Here is an 18,295-nt window from a genome sequence, read left to right on the forward strand (position 1 = left end):
AGTTTCAAGAAAAGAGAAGTCAGAAAAGCCATACTAGTCTTGTGAAGAAAAAAAAAGTGACTGCAAAGTCAACAAGCTTTTAGTTTCCTGTTTATCAGGACGAGTTAAAAAGCTGCAGTTTCACCGTTTTGTAGATGATCAGGGAGTACAGTTTACACCCAGTAGTGTTATTATTAGGATTTATAGTCTTGTATTATGTGACCCTGTGCTTATTTTTTATTCATTTATTTACTTTTTAAAATGTATTTGTAACCCCAAAGAGATTTTGCAACGCCAAAGCAACGTGGTGAAAGTAGCTCAAGGAAAGAGGTTGTTGTACAGGTCAGACTTTAAGCAGTTAAAAAACAAACTTTTTTTTCATCTAGTGAAAACATGCATAGTTTTAAGGTTCATTTACAAAATGCTTCAGAATTCAAAGGGATGAGGTTTTTCCACCACTTGGCACTACTTTCTTTGATTCCTGTCATATTGATCACACTCTTGCTGTACATTTACAATAATGAAAACTACAAGTAGAATTTCGTAAGATTTATTTGAAATATTACATATAAAAACTACATACAATTTATCCCACATTAGGTGAACATTTAACAACAACAGCAACAACATCATGATTAAAAGCACATTTAAAACTCAATGTGGAATGGTACTACATAGAAAGTCCATAGCGGCCACTTGGTGACGCCATTATATCGCAACTTATTTGAGAGAAATCATTTCACCAGCATCAGGATTTGCAGAAGTGATTCTTGATGAAAACTTTACACGCTTAATCAGAGAGCTCCATCTTCTCTTGTTTAATGTTCTCTGTAGAGGAAAAGTAAGTAAGTTAAAATAAATTAATTTTAAAAAACAAAACCACACACTTTAATAAGGATTGCTGCATTCAAATCTTAAAAGATAATCATACGATTAAACAGAAAGTCACCTGATGCTTGTTCTTCCTTCATCTTTTCCGTGATGCACCTCTTAATCTCAAGCCCAATGGCCCTGGAGAGCGGAGGGGGCACAGCATTTCCAACCTGGAAGGAAACAGAAGCAATTACTTGGCAAGAAGCAGGGAGGGATGTTTCTGGACAGCTCTGCAACTCAGTCCGAATTTAAAGATAAAGGCCAAAATGACAAAGCCAAAAATGAAAATGCTGCTTATTTTTGTTATCATTTATGTAACAAACAAAAATAATAACACATTAATTTATCCTCCATCACCTAAATTTAGTTAAATTTTAGGCAGAGATCTCCCCCTCCCCCCAATGTTCAGCACAAAGTTACGCCGATGGCTACATTCCTGCTAAAACGTCTCTGCAGGCCTGACCAAGTGACATCTCCTGAAAGAAAATCATCATCCTTCACGTGACTTGTACAATATTGTGACTAAAACTTGTAGCAAAGTCACTGCTGCTGCTCTTACCCTCTTTGTAGCAACTGTAACCACATAAATTTCTCAGGGATTAATAAAAGTATTCTGATTCCAGATTGTACCTGTCTGTGTTTGTCCAGGATGTTTCCAAAGAAGCGGTAGGTGTCAGGGAACCCCTGAGAGCGTGCACACTCTCTCACACTGACAACTCTGTGCTGCTCAGGATGGAGTACACGGCCCTGTAATCAAGAGAGCCCGAGGTCAGTTTCTTTCATTTAAGAAGTGTAAACCATCTCAATACAAATTAGCTTAAGACTTAAATGCAAGTACTCTGTTTTTTCACTCCTATATTAAATAAATTTGAAGGATGTTTAATGTAAATCCAAGTAAACAAACTGAAAAAAAAACAATCAAAAAATCGTATGTACCTGCTTGCCCATTGGTTCAGGATTGGTGACTGTTGTGCTGAAGAAACCATCCCATTCCAACCTGCCATAGAGTCCCGCCCAGTGATTGTGGCGGTTCCCAGTGTGGGGCAGACACCAGGGGATCAGGGTATTAAACTGCCTGTCTGAAGGGTCACAAGGCTTACCTAAAATGACATATGCATGGAAACTATAAGAGACGTATCCCAGATGGAGATTTAAGCTCTACAACTTTTTTTAAGTCCTGCATACCTCCTGCACAGGTGCAAACACCTCTGAGTGCACCGGTGCCGCTACGCCCATTCTTCTTATCATGATGTGTGTAACGCAGTTTCTTAGTCAGGGTGCCATCCTTCAGTCGGACCTCGATGTTGGGCAGATCCCTCCAGTCGGAGTCTGGAGCCAAGGGGATGTAACGCATCCGACCCTCAACCAGTGCACTCATATCCTGTAATGCAGATCAAGGTGCAGTTAAAGTTTTTGTGGGAAACAACAACAACAAAAAAGCTTGCCGCACAGTGGGAAACCCTCCACTTGATAAATATTATTATACGGTGTCTGAAACACTTACCTTGCCAGATACAGAGGAATGGATGGATCCTCTGATGAAACTGAGACACAGTCTCCTACCTCCAGCAGTTCATCATTCAAAGAGACCTTCCTGTAGTATTGCTTCGTTCCCTCAGTCTGAAAGGAGTTAAAGATGAATATTTTCATATGAGCACTGCTGGGAACTTATGCATTAGAGGGTAGTTCTATTCATCTACCACAAAGAAGGAAAACACATACGTGAATTCTCCAATCCATGTAAGTTTGCATTGGGTCTGCTTCTTTCTTTTGGCATGAGGAACCTTTTTAGGCTTCTCCACAGGAACATCTTCCTCCTCAATGTTCTCATCATCTTCAGCCTCCTTCACTGCAAGGTTGGGGCATCTAAACAGAGATGTAGATTAATGCGACCGCAACACCAAGCTGTATATAAATATCAAGTCTGTGTTGTATCGTCTCCCTTTTTGCTTGAAATAATAGATGCAGGAAAATGTGTCATCTTAACCGACATGTTAGCTGCACTGTAAACAGTAGTACCAGCAACACCTAGTTAAAAGCACCCGCAGTGACAGGGGCGAGACACAGAAAGGTCTAATAAACGTGGTAAGGAAATAATTAGATTCAAGGATCATAATCAAGGATTCAAGTAAAATGAATGGATACTTTGCAATGTATACTTTGCAAGTGACTAGTCAACTCCAAATACCTAAAATGTGACTTTTACTTTTTCACATGCTGCTAACCCAATAACAACGGGGCCAACGTGATTAAAAAGAAAAACATCCAATATTAATAATTTAAAAAATGAATATATAGATAATATTTGTATGCACGATATTTTCTATCTGTGTGTAGTGCCGCCCTCTCCATCGCAGTCCTAAGCAGACTGACACATGCATATAAATTCGGCTTTGGGAGATGACTGCCAGGTGGTCCGGATTCTCAGTCCACATCTCTTTTCTTTCTTAAGTCAATGTGAATTACCACCTTTAAGTGTTTAGGAAAAGGACATAGGAGGTAGACTACTTTTCGCAAACAGGCCTACACCTGTACGCAATGGAAATTTAAAAGCATGTTTGTGGATCCCAAAGTGCGACTCATATGCATAAAAAAACATAACAAATGGAGCAATTCCAACGCGACCTTTGCACTTTGAGTCAGTGGCGTCGTTAGGCCTATTTTAGGGGTGCTGAAGCCTCCCTAAAATATTCTTAAGCCCCCCTAAATAATTTGGTGGGGTTTTTTTGTTAATTTGTTTTTTTAACTTATTCGATTTTTTTTTTTTTTTTTTTTTACAGAACTTGCAGAGAGATTCAATATAAAGATGCTGGAATATGAGTTTAAAGAAATAATAATATAAACCTGTCGCTATTCACATAAATATGATCATAACTAGGTTGGTCCCTTTCACTTTACACTGTTAAGGTAGAGTCAGTGCTTCGTTATCAAATCCGTTCCAGTTGTTCACAGGGGACATCCACATTGCTGAAAATCCAGTCCTCGTTTTCACTGCTACTTTACACTCCGCTCGTATACACCTGCGGACGCACTAGCGTACATGCTGCAAACTGCAAGAAATCATGGGTATACGCAAGTTTTTCAAGAAAGTAAGTCTTCATCACTGGCTGGTAGTAACAATTAGTTAGCTCCAGCTAACAGCAGAGAGTCCCATGTAATTAATGATTCCACAACTATTTTCAGTTGCGGATGATAAATGATACAGAAAGTTTATTCATGCAGGCCCATATGACAGAGAATGTGCATCTTCTTTTTGTTCTCATATTTTAATTTATATTTAATTGTGTTTTGGTTTGCAGTGTTTTGTGTTGTTTCACCCTAAATTTGTTTAAAAGGAAAAAGCTGAAAATTTAAATAGTTAAAAGTTGAAATGTGAATAGTTGGTTTTTGTATTATATGATTTATTTATTATATTTTATGTGGAGTGAATAAATAAAAGTATATTTACGGTGGCCCCTAGAGACGAAGTACGTACAAACTTCAAAACACGTAAAAACTCCAAAACACGTACAAAAGACAACAGAAGTGGTCCAGGATGCTAGGCCCAGTGTTGAGCTTTTGTTACCTAGTGGTTACACAAGCCAGCATGTACCAACGACCGGATTTGGTGTGTGGTAGTAACAGGTAAATGAACATTTTTTTGAATTATTTGAATATATATGAGTGCTTGTGTATAAATACACAAACAATACATATGCTTTCAATTGAGTAATTTAAGTGATCTAGGTAGCTCTGTTTTGGAAGTTCAGTTAACGCTAGAAATGTGTTTTGGAGTTTGTACGTGCTTTTTGGAGTTTGTACGTGCTTTGTCTCTAGGGGCCACCGCATATATTTATATATATATATATATGTATATATATATATATATATATAAACATATATAAATAAAACCACTTTTTTTTTACATTAGTACATTAGTAATTCTTTTTGTGCATAATTTTATATTGTTGTTAATAATAAATTAATTAAAGCAACAAAGCAACCTAAAGAGCCGGTTCGGAGCCGAAAGAGCCGGCTCTTTTTAGTGAGGTGAGCCGAAAGAGCCGGTTCTCTAAAAAGAGTCGGAAATCCCATCACTAACCTGAACAGCTTTTCCTAAATGTGCGCACACTCGTGCGCTGCTCCATTCGTTTTCTTTCGTCAGGCAAAAAAAAGCCTATCGCCCGTGGAGGAAAATGCAGAGTTGTTTAGAAGTTAACAATTGCCCCACTTTCTGGTTTGAACAAGCAAAATTCTAAGTATTATATAGAAGGTTGTGCGCGTTATGTTACACGCAATAAAAATGTCTTTCATTTGCTGTGATTTTGCAAAATAATTCCGCCCGAGCATCTAAAGACATGAGTGAAATCATACTTAGATTTTACTCATGTCTGAACTGCGAGTCAGAGTTAAATTCATTGATTTCTCTTTGTGTTTGGTGAAAATTAAAGAAATAGTTGGGTTTAAGCAGTGTGTGTGAGGCGGGGTTAGATTCGGTTATCTCCTTTTCATGTGCATCCTCTAAGGGTCTTAGCGGATGCAGTCGAATAACAAACATTTATTTTTAGCTCCATTCTGCTGCTGATACATACTTTAGGTTTCTGAATATTAAACTTGTTTCTGCCTTTCATAGTGTTCAACTTGTGAAGGCCCTGAGTACTTTCTCCCACACTGAAAACACTGGAATGATAAAATGATTTGAACATTACCTAATAAGACTGATTCAGGACAGACAATTAGTTATGTTAAACTTTCCTAGCAGTCCTTCACAAACAGGGAACAGTCTGTCTATTCTCTCCATCTGTCAGCTGCTGCTGGCTCTTCCTCCTCCTCTTCCTCACACACTGCTGAGTTTGTCCTGGTGGATCATCAGGGGTGCAAAGCCTCACAGATGATGTGCAGCAGTGGGTCCCTCAGTCTGTCCTCACTCTGGACACTTGCAGTTGTCACACATGGAAATCAAATGTGTGATAAGCTGTAGGATTCAAACACAAGTGTAACTTATAAATACATGTTCATACTTTTATTACACAATCAGAGAGAAAGAAAAACAGAGAGAGCGCAGGACAAACAGACAGGTGACAGTCTCAGGTGTATACACTGCTACAAAACAGCACAAGAGAAGGAGGATTTAGTGTTTGTGTTATTACGAGTGCTAAACAAGAAGAGTTCCCAGATGGTACAGTGGACACATGTGTGACTCCTGTGATTAAAGCATCTTTCTTTCAGCTTAACGAGTGAACCGTCAGCTCGTTCAAACATTAAAGTCCGTTTGGCTCGACACCACCGAACAGAGACAGCAATATAACATAGCTAACATTAACAGTGCACTGAATCCTGCTTGTGCCGTGATATTCAGGACTGCAAACCGAGCAGCATAACACACTCAGCTTGTTGTGTTTGTGGATATATGACTGACTTTAATTATCCATAAAATCATCACATTCTCTGTAAGATTAAGGTCAACTATTGAGCGGCTCATATTTTAAAGTGAAGGCTTTAAAACCAAGTTGGTACTAACATCGCTTATGTTTGTAACTTTGCCAACATGTGGCCAACATGTTTTAATGTTCATCATTATTAAAAATTGCACATAAATAAGTGCAGGGGCGGATTTAGAGAAATTTTCTTAGGGTGGCATGAGGGTGGCAAAGAAATCAAATGGGGTGGCAAAATCAAGGCCTTTTTTTCAAATACATATGCAGGTGGTTATATATGGTTAAAATAATTCAAATGCAGTAAGTATACACGTTTTTCATATAAATATAGTCTATAACTTAATTATTGTCTGTAGCCCACATAATTACACACTTTAGTTACATAAAACGTGAGTTTTGATCTTATGTACTGTATAGCCTGTATAATAAACATGTAGCCCAATAAGTATAAAATCCAGAAAGCTACACAACATGGGGCGGTTCATTTTTAAACACAGGTCTAACTTAAGTTTCACACTGTTTCTTGTTAGAAAACAATCACATTGTTGCAGCTTAAATTACACAAAATGTCAGAAATCTGCACTGTCATGAACAAAAATTTAAACCTAATTTTTCATGATTTGTTGGATTAACCCACTGAGGTCTGAAATACAACTGCCCATTTTTGACTCCTTTTGAGTTTACGTTTGTATTTCACCCTCAAATTGTTTCATTTGATTTTTTTCCCCTTGCCTTGTTTGGTATCATTCTTTTCAGCTCAACTGAATTTAGTTGTTTTTTTCACTGACATACTGCATTAGTATTACTGATCTGAAATCACACAAAGAACCTAAAATCCTAGTAGTATTTTTTACTGTAAAAAAAAACACAGACATGTTGAGTCAATTTTTATAACTTGAAATGCAAATATAAAATGTACATTTTGTAAACATATATAACTATTTATCTAAAAATGCAGCCAATACGCCTGCCGTTTTTTTTGTTTTGTACAACCATTTAAAAATATTACTAAAACTAAAATGAGAGAACAATCAGATGCCCCACAAATGATGTGTGCCAGTAAAAAAAAGTTTGTCCACCAAAAGACAGAGGAGAACAGCACAGGGATAAACCTGCAGGCCTGACAACAGGAGGTGTGTCACTCCGCTGGTTTTCTACTTATTGACAGTGTTTACGTTGCAAATGTGCCTTTGTGACATTCATTAGTGCCCTCACTGACACACAAAACAAAACGACTACACAACAGAACAACTACACGAGACAACACAACACACTAAGTGGCTGTGTCCCAATTCAGGGTCTGCACGCTTGAAGTATGCGCACTACGCGTACTACGGACGGTGCGTACTATAAGTACGGGAAGTGCGGAAGTGAGAGGCTTGTGAAATGGGGCGGTCTACCCTTCGAATTCGCGTCACCAGCTGTGCCTGCCCGTACCACCCCTCCCGATCGGCAACATGGACACAGACCACGTCCTTGCGTGTGTAATTTCCCTGCTAATGGAAGAGCCCCAACAACCCACCCGTCACAGACGAATGATCCTGTTGCGACTACGGGACAACCACGTGCAGGTACAGTGATAAATACATGGCGACATTCCTCCCCCCTGAGATATATGACGTGTGTACCTGTGTACTAGCGTAACACCCTGATATATGCCACTGTAGATGTGAGTCCCAAATAGGAGTGTGTGCGCCCAGGACATGCCACACACGTGCAATTAACCAAAAACCCAAATAATGTCACCACAAGCACAGTGTCCACTGCCTGCGAAAATAAGAACAGCAACAGTCAGATTAATAACTAGAATAAAAGAATGTCTGTGTCAAGAGATTTATTCTAAAGACACTTCTTCAGCTAAGAGTCTAAGGGTAGAAACACACACAGACGCTGTGGTTTTCACTTGTATACAAGGGCGGTCACAGAATACTCACACCAGAGTGGGGGCCCTGTGATGCGCGCCCTGTTACCGCTCTGGTCTTTATTTATATACAAAGCAATACAACAGTGAATACTTCTATTCATAGGCAGAGGAATGTTAGTGCGTAGGGAATGAAGATAAGAGTGGTTCAGGTGTATGTGTGTGTGTGTTGTGAGATTCAGAAGGACGCGGCCCCTCTTCTTGTTAAGGAGCGCAGATAAAAGTGTCCAGCTCTCCTCTTCCTGCTTGTTTAGCTATTATCGCTGTGAGAAAGAATTTATAAAACAGTCTTGTAGTGGACAACAGTCTAAGTCATCAGAGGTCAACATACAGTATTCTATCATATGCAAACTTATATCATTAAAAGCTTATACTGACTACCAATACAACTCTCCATTGACAGTCTGTCATGTCCTGTATTTACTTTCACCAGACCCCTGTACTGCAGGATTAACCTGAGTGTCCCAGTCCTGGACACATTCTTCAATAATGAGGCCCGATTTCCGCCTCAGCAGGGAGTCCGTGACAGCGCTGCTGAATAGACTGAACCAGGAACGGAGACATGGGTGGGGTGCCCTGATCGAGGCCCTTGTGTTCCTCTTCTGGCTGGCGAGTGGAGCAGCCTACAGAGTTGTGTCCAGGGTGTTCGCAATACCCCGTGCCACTGTCCACTGCATCGTGCACAGGGTCACAGAGGAGGTGGTGGCCACGCGCCACCAGGTCATCCACCTCCCACGGACCCCAGAAGACCTAGATGCCATGTCCAATGGGTTTGCACAGCTGGCAGGCCACAGGGCCTTTGTGAAGGCTGCTGGTGCAATTGACTGCTGCCATGTCCGCATCAAGCCCCCAGCGGCCCTGATGGTCAGTGCTACAGGAACAGGAAGTTGTTCCCGTCCATAATCCTGCAGGCGGTATGTGACCATCAGGGCCGCTTTGTCGATACACATGTGGGCTGGCCGGGGTCAGTGCCTGACTCCAGGGTCCTCCGCCACAGCCCACTGTACCGACAGGCCCGTTACCCTCCCCCAAGGCATTTCATCCTTGCAGATGGAGGGTACCCATGTCTCCAACATCCACTCCCCCTCATCACCCCCTACAAGAGGCCAGTCCACGGTACGGGAGCCCAGCACTTTAACGCACATCACTCCAGGGCACGCTCTGTCATAGAGCGTGCCTTTGGAATGATGAAGACGAGGTTCCATGTCATCTTCCTGCAAGCGCTGGAGGTGCACCACACCATCCGTCGCAGGTCATAACAGCATGTGCCGTGCTGCACAACATCTGCATCGGTGCTGGTGACATTGTGGCCCCAGATGAGGAGCCCGAGGATGATGCCCAAGATGAGGGGGAGACTGGTGTGGAGGCAGTCAGTGGTGCACACTGGCGGGACCAGCTATCTGCTGAGGTGTCTGCACTGGAGGAGGTACCCCCAGACCACGATTATTGTCAGCAGTCAAGTATCCCTTAGTGGTGCATCTGCACAGTGCTGGGATTTCACGTGACAGATCTGTATTAACATGCTTGTTGTTACCATGTTGTTTTCCCATCGCCATGATTACAATCCAGTGACATGGCAGCTGTCAGTTTCACCAGCCCTGCAGACCCAAGTGGAGGATGATGCGGTGGACAGTGGGAATGAGCATGCCTGAGCAACATCTGGGGATGCCTATGTGGGATGCTCCACTCAGTACCTGGCTATGCGAACCGGGGGTCTTACCTGTGGCACCTCCCTCATCTCTCTGGTCCTGGTCCAGCGGACCAAGCAGCACTGCCCAAGACTCCCTGCTCAGGCAATTGTCAGGCCTGGTTGATGATGTATGTGCATGCTGGGACACTCAGGTTTATCCTGGACCACAGTGGGCAGTGCATTTCCCACAGTCATGTTGTGTTTTACGTTGCACTGTTTTTATTTTCACAATGTGGCATGTGCAATAGGTCAGGCCCCCCGGAATTGTGTTATGTAGTTTGTGACAGACATGTACTCACAGTTGGGATGTTCTGGCTGTTTTATTTACACAACTGAAATAATCATGTTTGTACAAAAAAAAAAAGGTTGGGGTGCCAGCATAAATAAAGTGCAACTATGTACAGTGGCTGTCTGTGGACACGACTCAGTCCTTTTTCTGCTCCACTAGCTTTTCGAGGACACCTATCAGCCTGTCCATCCTCTCGGCTCTCCGTTCCTCCATTTGGCGTTGCTGAGCCATGTCCTCTTTTATTAGGGCAATGAGCTCATCCTCCCCGTCCCTCCTCCTTTTCGCCACCCGTGCCTCAGGCGGCTCCTCATCCTCCTGCCCCTCCTGGTGTGGGAGTGGGTTGCCCACTGCTGCACTGGGCCCTGGTGTGTCCTCCTGGATGGAGGAGATTAGGACAGGTGGCCTGGTGGAGGGCCTCTGTCCTAGCACCTCATCCATGGCACCAAACCAGGGCCATGTTGCGGCAGTGGGCTTTCCACTTGCACCCTCGCCCGTCGCTGGATACTTGCACTCCTGAGGGCAGAGTACATCACAAATGGCAGTTGGCAACAACAGCAACATTGCAGGTTTACATAGGTGACATCTCAGTGTTACGTGTGGAGTTACATCTGTCACTACCACTGTAGATACTTTGTATTTCCTCTTCAGGTTCTCCCATTTGCGTTTGGCCTGCACAGGGGAGATTTTCCCCGCCAGGTCCATCTTCTCCATGATTTCTCTGACAGACGACATATGAGAGCACATGTATATCAGGTCATTTCGTTTATGGCATCCACAGCAGGATGTACTGGATTGGGACCACAGGGCAGACAGTTCACTGTCCCTTGTACCTCAATAATTGTAAACCTCATACTGTTGCTGTACCTCCAACCCACTGCGGCTGAGTGTTTCGCACCCGTGAACAGGTGCTCATTGTCACGGCGGAGTCGGATGAGGTCTGCCGTCTGCTCCTTGGTCCCTGTAATGCAGCATGACATTGGATTACATTCCCCACCATCCTGCACTTCTGTTTTAGCAGTTCTCCGTTTGCTGTCTGTTCAGCATATACAGCTGTGTGGGACATACACACTGCAATGTCAGGCAAAACGATTTATTGTGGGACAGGGGCAGCACTGACTGGGGTAGAACATTTACTTTATCAGGCCCTAGGTTGGGGTCAGGGGGTTCTCTGTCATATTTTTGATTCAGTTCAATTCAGTTTTATTTAGATAGCGCCAAATCACAACAAAAGTTGCCTCAGGGCGCTTTGAAATATCCCCTTTGAAATATTTGACATGGCAGGTGTGATAACCGTTGCAAATGTATATATGATGTGCTGCGGACACAGCTACATTCCTGCCTGGTATATGTTGACATTTCTGTTTGGGGCTCAGGAGGGGTCATATTAGTGCAGTTGATTGCACTTGTAGTGGTGATACTTCTATTCATACTGCCCTCCGTCTGGTACAGGATTCACAGCTTTGCAGGTCTGTGCATTTACGGTCACGTGGGTCAGACAGGTGTCACATGATTCACCTTGACATTTACTATTAACCTTCCATTAACTTTTACATCTTGGCATTTGTTTCACTCCTTCACACATATCTTACATTTGCGGGTGTTGCTGTCCTCTGCCGCCGTTTCAACCTCCTCCGCAGCTGATGACATCATTACGCACTGACCTGGCTGCGTCGCACTATGCGTTGTGGGCAGTAGCACAGGAACAGAGCTGGAGGGAAAGAGAGAGAAAGAGAGCCAGGGACAACAACGTCACATTAGAAAGGTATAGTAATCATCCACAACTATTTTCAGTTGCGGATGATAAAGGATTCAGAAAGTGTATTCATGCAGGCCTATAATACAGAGAATGTGCATCTTCTTTTTGTTCTCATATTTTAATTTATATTTAATTGTGTTGTGGTTTGCAGTGTTTTGTGTTGTTTCACCCTAAAGGAAAAAGCTGAAAATTTAAATAGTTAAAAGGTTAAATGTTAATAGTTGGTTTTTGTATTATATGATTTATTTATTACACTTTATGTGGAGTGAATAAATAAAAGTATATTTATGGTGGCCCCTAGAGACAAAGCACGTACGAACTCCAAAACACGTACAAACTCCGAAGCACGTACAAACTCCAAAACATGTACAAAACACAACAGAAGTGCTCCAGGATGCTAGGGGCAGTGTTGAGCTTTTGTTACCTAGTGGCTATACAAGCCAGGAATTACCAACGACTGGATTTGGTGTGTGGTAGTAACACGTAAATGAACATTTTTTTAAATTATTTGAATATATATGAGTGCTTGTGTATAAATACACAAACAATACACATATGCTTTCAATTGTGTAATTTAAGTGATCTAGGTAGCTCTGTTTTGGAAGTTCAGTTAATGCTAGAAATGTGGTTTGGAATTTATACGTGCTTTTTGGAGTTTGTACGTGCTTTGTCTCTAGGGGCCACTTTATATATTTATATATAAACATATATAAATAAAACCACTTTTTTTACATTAGTAATTCCTTTTGTGCATAATTTTATATTGTTGTTAATAATAAATTAATTAAAGCAACAAAACAGCCTGAAGAGCCGGTTGGGAGTCGAAAGAGACGGCTCTTTTTAGTGAGGCGAGCCGAAAGAGCCGGTTCTCTAAAAAGAGCCGGAAATCCCATCACCAATTTTAAGGCCAATTACGTCACAGCTACGCGACGGAGGCTGTCCCAATAGGGCTTTGGAGTTGACGTCACGCCGCAGTGCATTGTGGGATCGCGGCGCCATGTCAGAAGGCAACAAATCAAAACAAACACACTGTATTGGAAGCGTTACTGCCAAAACCATGCTTAAAATCAGCGCAAAAGACAAAGGGCTGTATCGCGACCGATTGCGCCCAGATGCCAAGAGACGGTACTTGGAAAAAATAGCGTGCATCGGTAATGTGGACCCGTATGAAAAAAGGCAGTGGAGTGGAAACCCCGACAGCCTACCGCCGTAGTCCTATCCCAATATCTTCGCGTACCTTGTCTGTGGAGTCAGCGCATAGGGGAAATCATTTTTGTAATTATAAATCCCTGGAGGCGCACATCTGATTCACAAACGGTTGGGTACAAGATTTGGCCGTTTTTAAGCCTCCACGTTGTGAGTACGTTGACCATATGACCAAGATACAGCCAGAGGTTGCACATAACATTGACTTCTCCTCAGCAGCTCTAGATGAACGATTCACGATTGATGCCAGCTGTGCGTTGCCATGTAAATAGTTTGCATTTCATGTGTATCTACTTGCTAAGTACATGTGAACAGATCTTGAATAAAAAAAAATAAACATACTTTTCTTTTCTGTTTTATTGAAACCACTTTACAGAAAGTACAATTATTTACAATGAACTGTACATGCAACACAGCAGTTTTATGAATATTCAACAAGAGCAAGTTTCATTTGGCCCTGGTTTGACAACCACACTGGGGCACATATTCACCAAAACACAGCACACCTTAATAATCTTATCAAGCAGTGTTGTGTCTTCACCCTCACATAATATGAGTAATCGGATTGGCATTGTAGTGTGTAGCATTTTGAACTTGTTACGCAAACTACCTATTACTCGCTCAACATGAATTCTCAGGTGGGCAATTGCTCTCGTTTGGGGATGGCAGAGAACTCGATATCCGCTCGTCTGACCACTGCAATCCAAGCCTGACGTCTTCGTTTAGTAATATCGGATACATGAGATCCCTCCCGTTGCCTCCAGGAGGGGAAACGATAAAAAGAAAGCCCATTTTCCAGCTTCTTGCCTTCCCTATCGTGTGACCTACCGTTGCAACCGACAACACAGCACGTACGAACCATAGCTGACGCTTCCGTGTGCTTTGCTTGGCCTACTGTCATGGCGGGAGGGGGCCCACACCCCTCCCGTGACATCACGCTCCAAAGCCCTATAACAGGGGTCGGCAACCCGCGGCTCTTTAGTCCTTATAGTGCGGCTCCGCGTGGTTTGGGAAAATAAATTAGAAGTATTTCGCTGAAGTGTATTTTATTTATGTTAGTTCTTTTAAACTTGTAGTTCTAAATTGGAAGATTACTGTGATATTGAAATATAAAATTATATTCTATTATTTTTTTCCTCGCTCAATATAAGCGTCAGACTCGCGGAAGCCGGTATTCCCGCCGAAACACCATGCATTTATCGAGACTTTCAACCCCAGGTAGGCCAATTACGGATCTTCGGATCCACATTATGTCAGCAGCTGTTCTCCACCGTGAACTATGTTAAAGACAAACACTGCTCACGCCTCACAGACGACAGATGACAGCTTACAGTCCTGCGTAAACTGACTTCGCACAGCACCGATTAGCAGACGCTGTGCGCAGAGGTTCAGGAGCAGAAGTCCCATTGTAAACACATCATGGCAGACCCGACGATGTTTGCATGAACGCGCTTTTCAGCATCTCTTTATTGACCACTTTCCGCACACGGTTGCTGTACGCATACAGCCGGCTGTAGCTTCGCAGCTCACAGCCCGACACACACCACCAACAACAACAGCAGAGAGAGCACAGGCTTTAAGGCGGCGAGGCGTGATTGCGGGTGCCGCTCAGGTGCGTCCGCCTCCCCTGCAGCGGCGCTGCAGACCACGCCCCCGCCGCACGCATTAACCAGGTAAAATACATATTTAGGCAGAATTTTGCAAATATCTATTTTCAATTTTTCAGCAGCATAGAGCTTTTTTACCAATTATTTTTTAAAAGTCAGGTCAAGGCTCCAAAAGCCCAAAGGAGATATAAGGGTGGCGGCTGACAACAGTTTTTGTTTGCTACATGGATCATTTTAGTTCAGCTGGGTGTCTTTGCTTTTGTTATATTTCTTTAAGAGTTCAAAATGTGTTGATTACATAAATAAAATGTAATTTTCTCTGTAGCACTTCATGGATTTCATAAGCAGCACACCTTAGTTGTTCACACAAAGGTAAAAAACAATATATACAGTGTTATCTTCATTTTAGATGTCAAAAAGTATTTGCGGCTCCCAGTGTTTTCTTTTGCGTGGAAACCGGGTCCAAGTGGCTCTTTGGGTGTAAAAGGTTGCAGACCCCTGCCCTATAAGGAGCCAGCTCGCGTCGTTCACTTCAAAGATCCGGCTCTAAGAGCCGTTTCGTTCACGACCGACACATCACTACTTAAAATGCGGCCTTTGAGACTGCAGACCCTGAATTGGGATACAGCCTCTCTGAAGAGCTTTTTGGTCCTTAACACAGCTGTTCCCAAACCAGGATGTGATGTTCTGTGTGAGGATGCTCTCCACAGCGCCTGTATAGAAAATCCTGAGGATCTCTGGAGATACCCTGAACTTCCTCAGTTGTCGTAGGTGGTACAGGTGCTGCCTAGCCTAGCCTTTTTGGTCTGGACCTTAATGTGGGCAGACCATGTCAGGTCTGAGGAGATGTGGACACTGAGATACTTGAAGGACTCCACCTTCTCCACTGGAGCTCCATTGATGATACTGGGCTTGTAGTCTCTGTGCTGACTCCTTCTGAAGTCCACCACCAGCTCCTTGGTCTTACCAACGTTCAGCTGGAGATGGTTGTCCTGGCACCATGATGCCAGATTCTTCACTTCATCCATGTAGGCCGCCTCATCGTTGTTGGAGATGGCGCCCAACACCACTGTGTCATCAGGAAACTTCACAATAGTGTTGGAGCCGTGGGAGGCCACACAGTCTGAAGTGTAGAGGGAGTAGAGCAATGGTGAGAGGACACATCCCTGTGGTGCTCCTCTGTTGATGGTGATGCTGTTAGAGACACATCTACCCACCCTCACCACCTGAGTTCTTCCAGTGAGGAAGTCCAACACCCATGCACACAGACGGCTGTTGAGTCCCAGATCCCTCAGCTTTGTGAACAGTCTGCTGGGCACTATTGTGTTAAACACTGAACTGTAATCAACAAACAGCATTCTCACATAGTTACCCTGTTTCTTGTCCACGTGGCTGAGGGTGGTGTGCAGGAATTGGGCAATGGCGTCCTTTGTGGATCTGTTGGGTCGGTAGGCGAACTGGAACGGATCTGTGGTGTCTGGGATGGAGGAGGAGATGATGTTCTTCAGCAGCCTCTCGAACACCTTCATTACTACTGAGGTCAGTGCAACTGGCCGGTAATCGTTCAGGGATGAGGGTTTGCTGTTCTTGGGCATGGGGATGACGGTGGATCTTTTGAAGCATGTGGGGACCACAGACTTCGCCAGGGACTTGTTGAAGATGGAAGTAAACACACCTGCTAGCTGGTCAGTGCAGCAGACAGCCGGTGATGCCGTCTGGCCCCGCCGCTTTCCTTGTGTTCCGTGCCACATACTCCGTGTGTCGCCCTGGTGGAAGCGAGACTCCACGCACTCCCGGTACCGGCGTTTGGCATCTCCCACTGCGCGCCGTATGTCGGCCACTTTTTAGGCGCTCATATCGCCAGTGGCGAGACCCGCATTGGCGTTCACTGCAGTGCGGACCGATCTGTCCACCCATGGTATCATGAACATACCATTCATATAGTCAAATCTTTGCTGTCACATGTTCTGTTGCAGTTTGGTGTTCCTAAAGTTATCATGACTAATGTTGCATGCTTTTCCTTTCACCAGCGGAGCCAGAGCCTGCACAGCCTGCACAGAGCAAGACCGGGAAGTATGTTTCTCCGAGCTTGAGGGATGGAGGCACCAGAAGAGGGGAGTCCATGCAGCCCAACCGCAGAGGTCAGTGCACATTGTTGTCTGCTTATACTATACACACCCGTTATTCTTTGAGAAATTGCCATAGGCATTATAAAACATGGATGTAATTTCCAGGTCAGAAAAATGAAGCCAGTGCAGCAATGCAGCCATCTGGTGGCTTTCTTTTGTGTTGCCACCAGATGGCGATAGAAATGCAGGGTTTCAAAAAGACTTCCAGTCCTATAGAAGTTTAGAGGGAAAGGCTTTCTTAGTTTATGGGCTCTCACTTATTTTGAGTCATACTGAATAATTTTTTTTTTTTTTTACTTTTTTGCAAGTCTTGGTAATGCTATGTTTCAAAAAGGAAGATGAAATTGCATGCTCAATGGCTAATGAGTTGTCAGTCACAAGACATTACACTGAGCTTGCAGTGTTACAGTCACACCCAGGCTCCCTAATTGCGTCCAGTTTTTGCAACCGAGATGGCAACAGTGGAAATGCTAAACTTCAGGGCTTCAAAACAGATCTTTAGAAACCAGTGGATGATATAATGGTAGTGGTAGTATCTTTGATAATGCCTGCACAGCCTCAAGTATTGTTCAATAGAAACACTATGTTTGTTTTTGACAGCTGATGACAATGCTACCATTTGTGTCACCAACCTCTCTGAGGACACCGGTGAGACAGACCTGCAGGAGCTCTTCAGACCATTTGGCTCAATCTCAAGGATCTATTTGGCCAAGGACAAGAACACGGGACAGTCGAAGGTCAGTTATAAAGCGAGGATTTGATTTAATAAAGTGTCAGCAACAATTTCTTAACAAACCTCTTTCCAAGACGGTGTAGCTGGTAAATTGACTACAGTGTTTAGTTTTCTGTTATTAAGAAAATACACAAACATGTTGTCCATCAAGTGTTCCGGTGAAAGTGAAAATTGAGTGGTTGGCTTATAATTGTCGTTTTTGTATTATTTTTTTAAGTATCAGCTGCTGAGTTTGGGTGTGTTTTCTTCTCCTTTTTTTTAAACCGTTGACATTGAACTGAAACAAAGCATTGTTCAGTAATCTCATCCTGTTTCCAACAGGGATTTGCCTTTATCAGTTTCCACCGTCGGGAGGATGCAGCAAGAGCCATTGCGGGAGTGTCAGGATTTGGATATGATCATCTTATTCTCAATGTTGAATGGGCCAAGTGAGTTCAGTCTGTCAGTTTTGTCAATGTACTTATCATAATGTTGTATAATCGTGTTGCTGACTGAATTTCACTCTCTTTGCAGACCGTCAAACAACTGAGGAATTCAGTGTAAATCCCAGGAAGATTCCATATTTTATTGTCATGGTAAAATATGGCTGTTACCGTAATAAAGAGAGTAGTTGTAAATGTCTTTGTTATTATTTCTTTTCTTTAATGCATTTTCTGTCTAGGCTTTTATCCTGATTTAAACCTTTACGTCTTCGA

The 18,295-nt window shown here is 43.1% G+C and overlaps 3 protein-coding genes and 1 long non-coding RNA gene across 4 annotated transcripts; 1 reads left to right on the forward strand and 3 right to left on the reverse strand.

Annotated features, from left to right (window-relative positions):
* Window positions 1–513: 513 nt before the first annotated feature.
* LOC100693949 (DNA (cytosine-5)-methyltransferase 1) lies at window positions 514–2,233 on the reverse strand. Its single transcript, XM_025906325.1, has 5 exons — window positions 2,038–2,233; window positions 1,789–1,952; window positions 1,483–1,599; window positions 929–1,022; window positions 514–807 (listed from the first exon to the last, which is right to left on the reverse strand). Exons 1-5 carry the CDS (start codon window positions 2,228–2,230, stop codon window positions 770–772), a joined length of 606 nt encoding a protein of 201 aa, XP_025762110.1. The 5' UTR covers window positions 2,231–2,233; the 3' UTR covers window positions 514–769.
* Window positions 2,234–2,265: 32 nt separating this feature from the next.
* On the reverse strand, window positions 2,266–5,010 carry LOC112846608 (uncharacterized). The gene is made up of 3 exons (XR_003219659.1): window positions 4,934–5,010; window positions 2,575–2,718; window positions 2,266–2,472 (listed from the first exon to the last, which is right to left on the reverse strand). It is a non-coding gene; the product is annotated as an uncharacterized LOC112846608 (long non-coding RNA).
* Window positions 5,011–8,719: 3,709 nt separating this feature from the next.
* LOC109201910 (uncharacterized) lies at window positions 8,720–11,916 on the reverse strand. The gene is made up of 4 exons (XM_025906324.1): window positions 11,759–11,916; window positions 11,034–11,127; window positions 10,788–10,887; window positions 8,720–10,682 (listed from the first exon to the last, which is right to left on the reverse strand). Exons 1-4 carry the CDS (start codon window positions 11,817–11,819, stop codon window positions 10,305–10,307), a joined length of 633 nt encoding a protein of 210 aa, XP_025762109.1. The 5' UTR covers window positions 11,820–11,916; the 3' UTR covers window positions 8,720–10,304.
* Window positions 11,917–14,297: 2,381 nt separating this feature from the next.
* On the forward strand, window positions 14,298–18,217 carry LOC100693680 (eukaryotic translation initiation factor 3 subunit G). Its single transcript, XM_025906326.1, has 5 exons — window positions 14,298–14,349; window positions 16,769–16,879; window positions 17,468–17,604; window positions 17,922–18,028; window positions 18,114–18,217. Exons 1-5 carry the CDS (start codon window positions 14,322–14,324, stop codon window positions 18,127–18,129), a joined length of 399 nt encoding a protein of 132 aa, XP_025762111.1. The 5' UTR covers window positions 14,298–14,321; the 3' UTR covers window positions 18,130–18,217.
* Window positions 18,218–18,295: the final 78 nt, after the last annotated feature.

This window comes from Oreochromis niloticus, linkage group LG4, assembly GCF_001858045.2.
Source record: "Oreochromis niloticus isolate F11D_XX linkage group LG4, O_niloticus_UMD_NMBU, whole genome shotgun sequence".
NCBI lineage: Eukaryota > Metazoa > Chordata > Actinopteri > Cichliformes > Cichlidae > Oreochromis > Oreochromis niloticus.

Excerpts from the sequence above, each read along its gene's own strand:
- LOC100693949 (XM_025906325.1), bottom strand. The coding sequence starts at position 2,230 with ATGAGTGCACTGGTTGAGGGTCGGATGCGTTACATCCCCTTGGCTCCA. Across the intron at positions 1,953-2,037 it reads TGTTTGCACCTGTGCAGGAG|GTAAGCCTTGTGACCCTTCA; the intron begins GTATGCAGGACT and ends ATGTCATTTTAG. Across the intron at positions 1,023-1,482 it reads TCCTGGACAAACACAGACAG|GTTGGAAATGCTGTGCCCCC; the intron begins GTACAATCTGGA and ends GTTTCCTTCCAG.
- LOC109201910 (XM_025906324.1), bottom strand. The coding sequence starts at position 11,819 with ATGATGTCATCAGCTGCGGAGGAGGTTGAAACGGCGGCAGAGGACAGC. Across the intron at positions 11,128-11,758 it reads GGACAGCAACACCCGCAAAT|GGACCAAGGAGCAGACGGCA; the intron begins GTAAGATATGTG and ends GCTGCATTACAG. Across the intron at positions 10,683-10,787 it reads AATACAAAGTATCTACAGTG|GAGTGCAAGTATCCAGCGAC; the intron begins GTAGTGACAGAT and ends CTCTGCCCTCAG.
- LOC100693680 (XM_025906326.1), top strand. The coding sequence starts at position 14,322 with ATGCATTTATCGAGACTTTCAACCCCAG. Across the intron at positions 14,350-16,768 it reads ATCGAGACTTTCAACCCCAG|CGGAGCCAGAGCCTGCACAG; the intron begins GTAGGCCAATTA and ends TCCTTTCACCAG. Across the intron at positions 16,880-17,467 it reads CATGCAGCCCAACCGCAGAG|CTGATGACAATGCTACCATT; the intron begins GTCAGTGCACAT and ends TGTTTTTGACAG.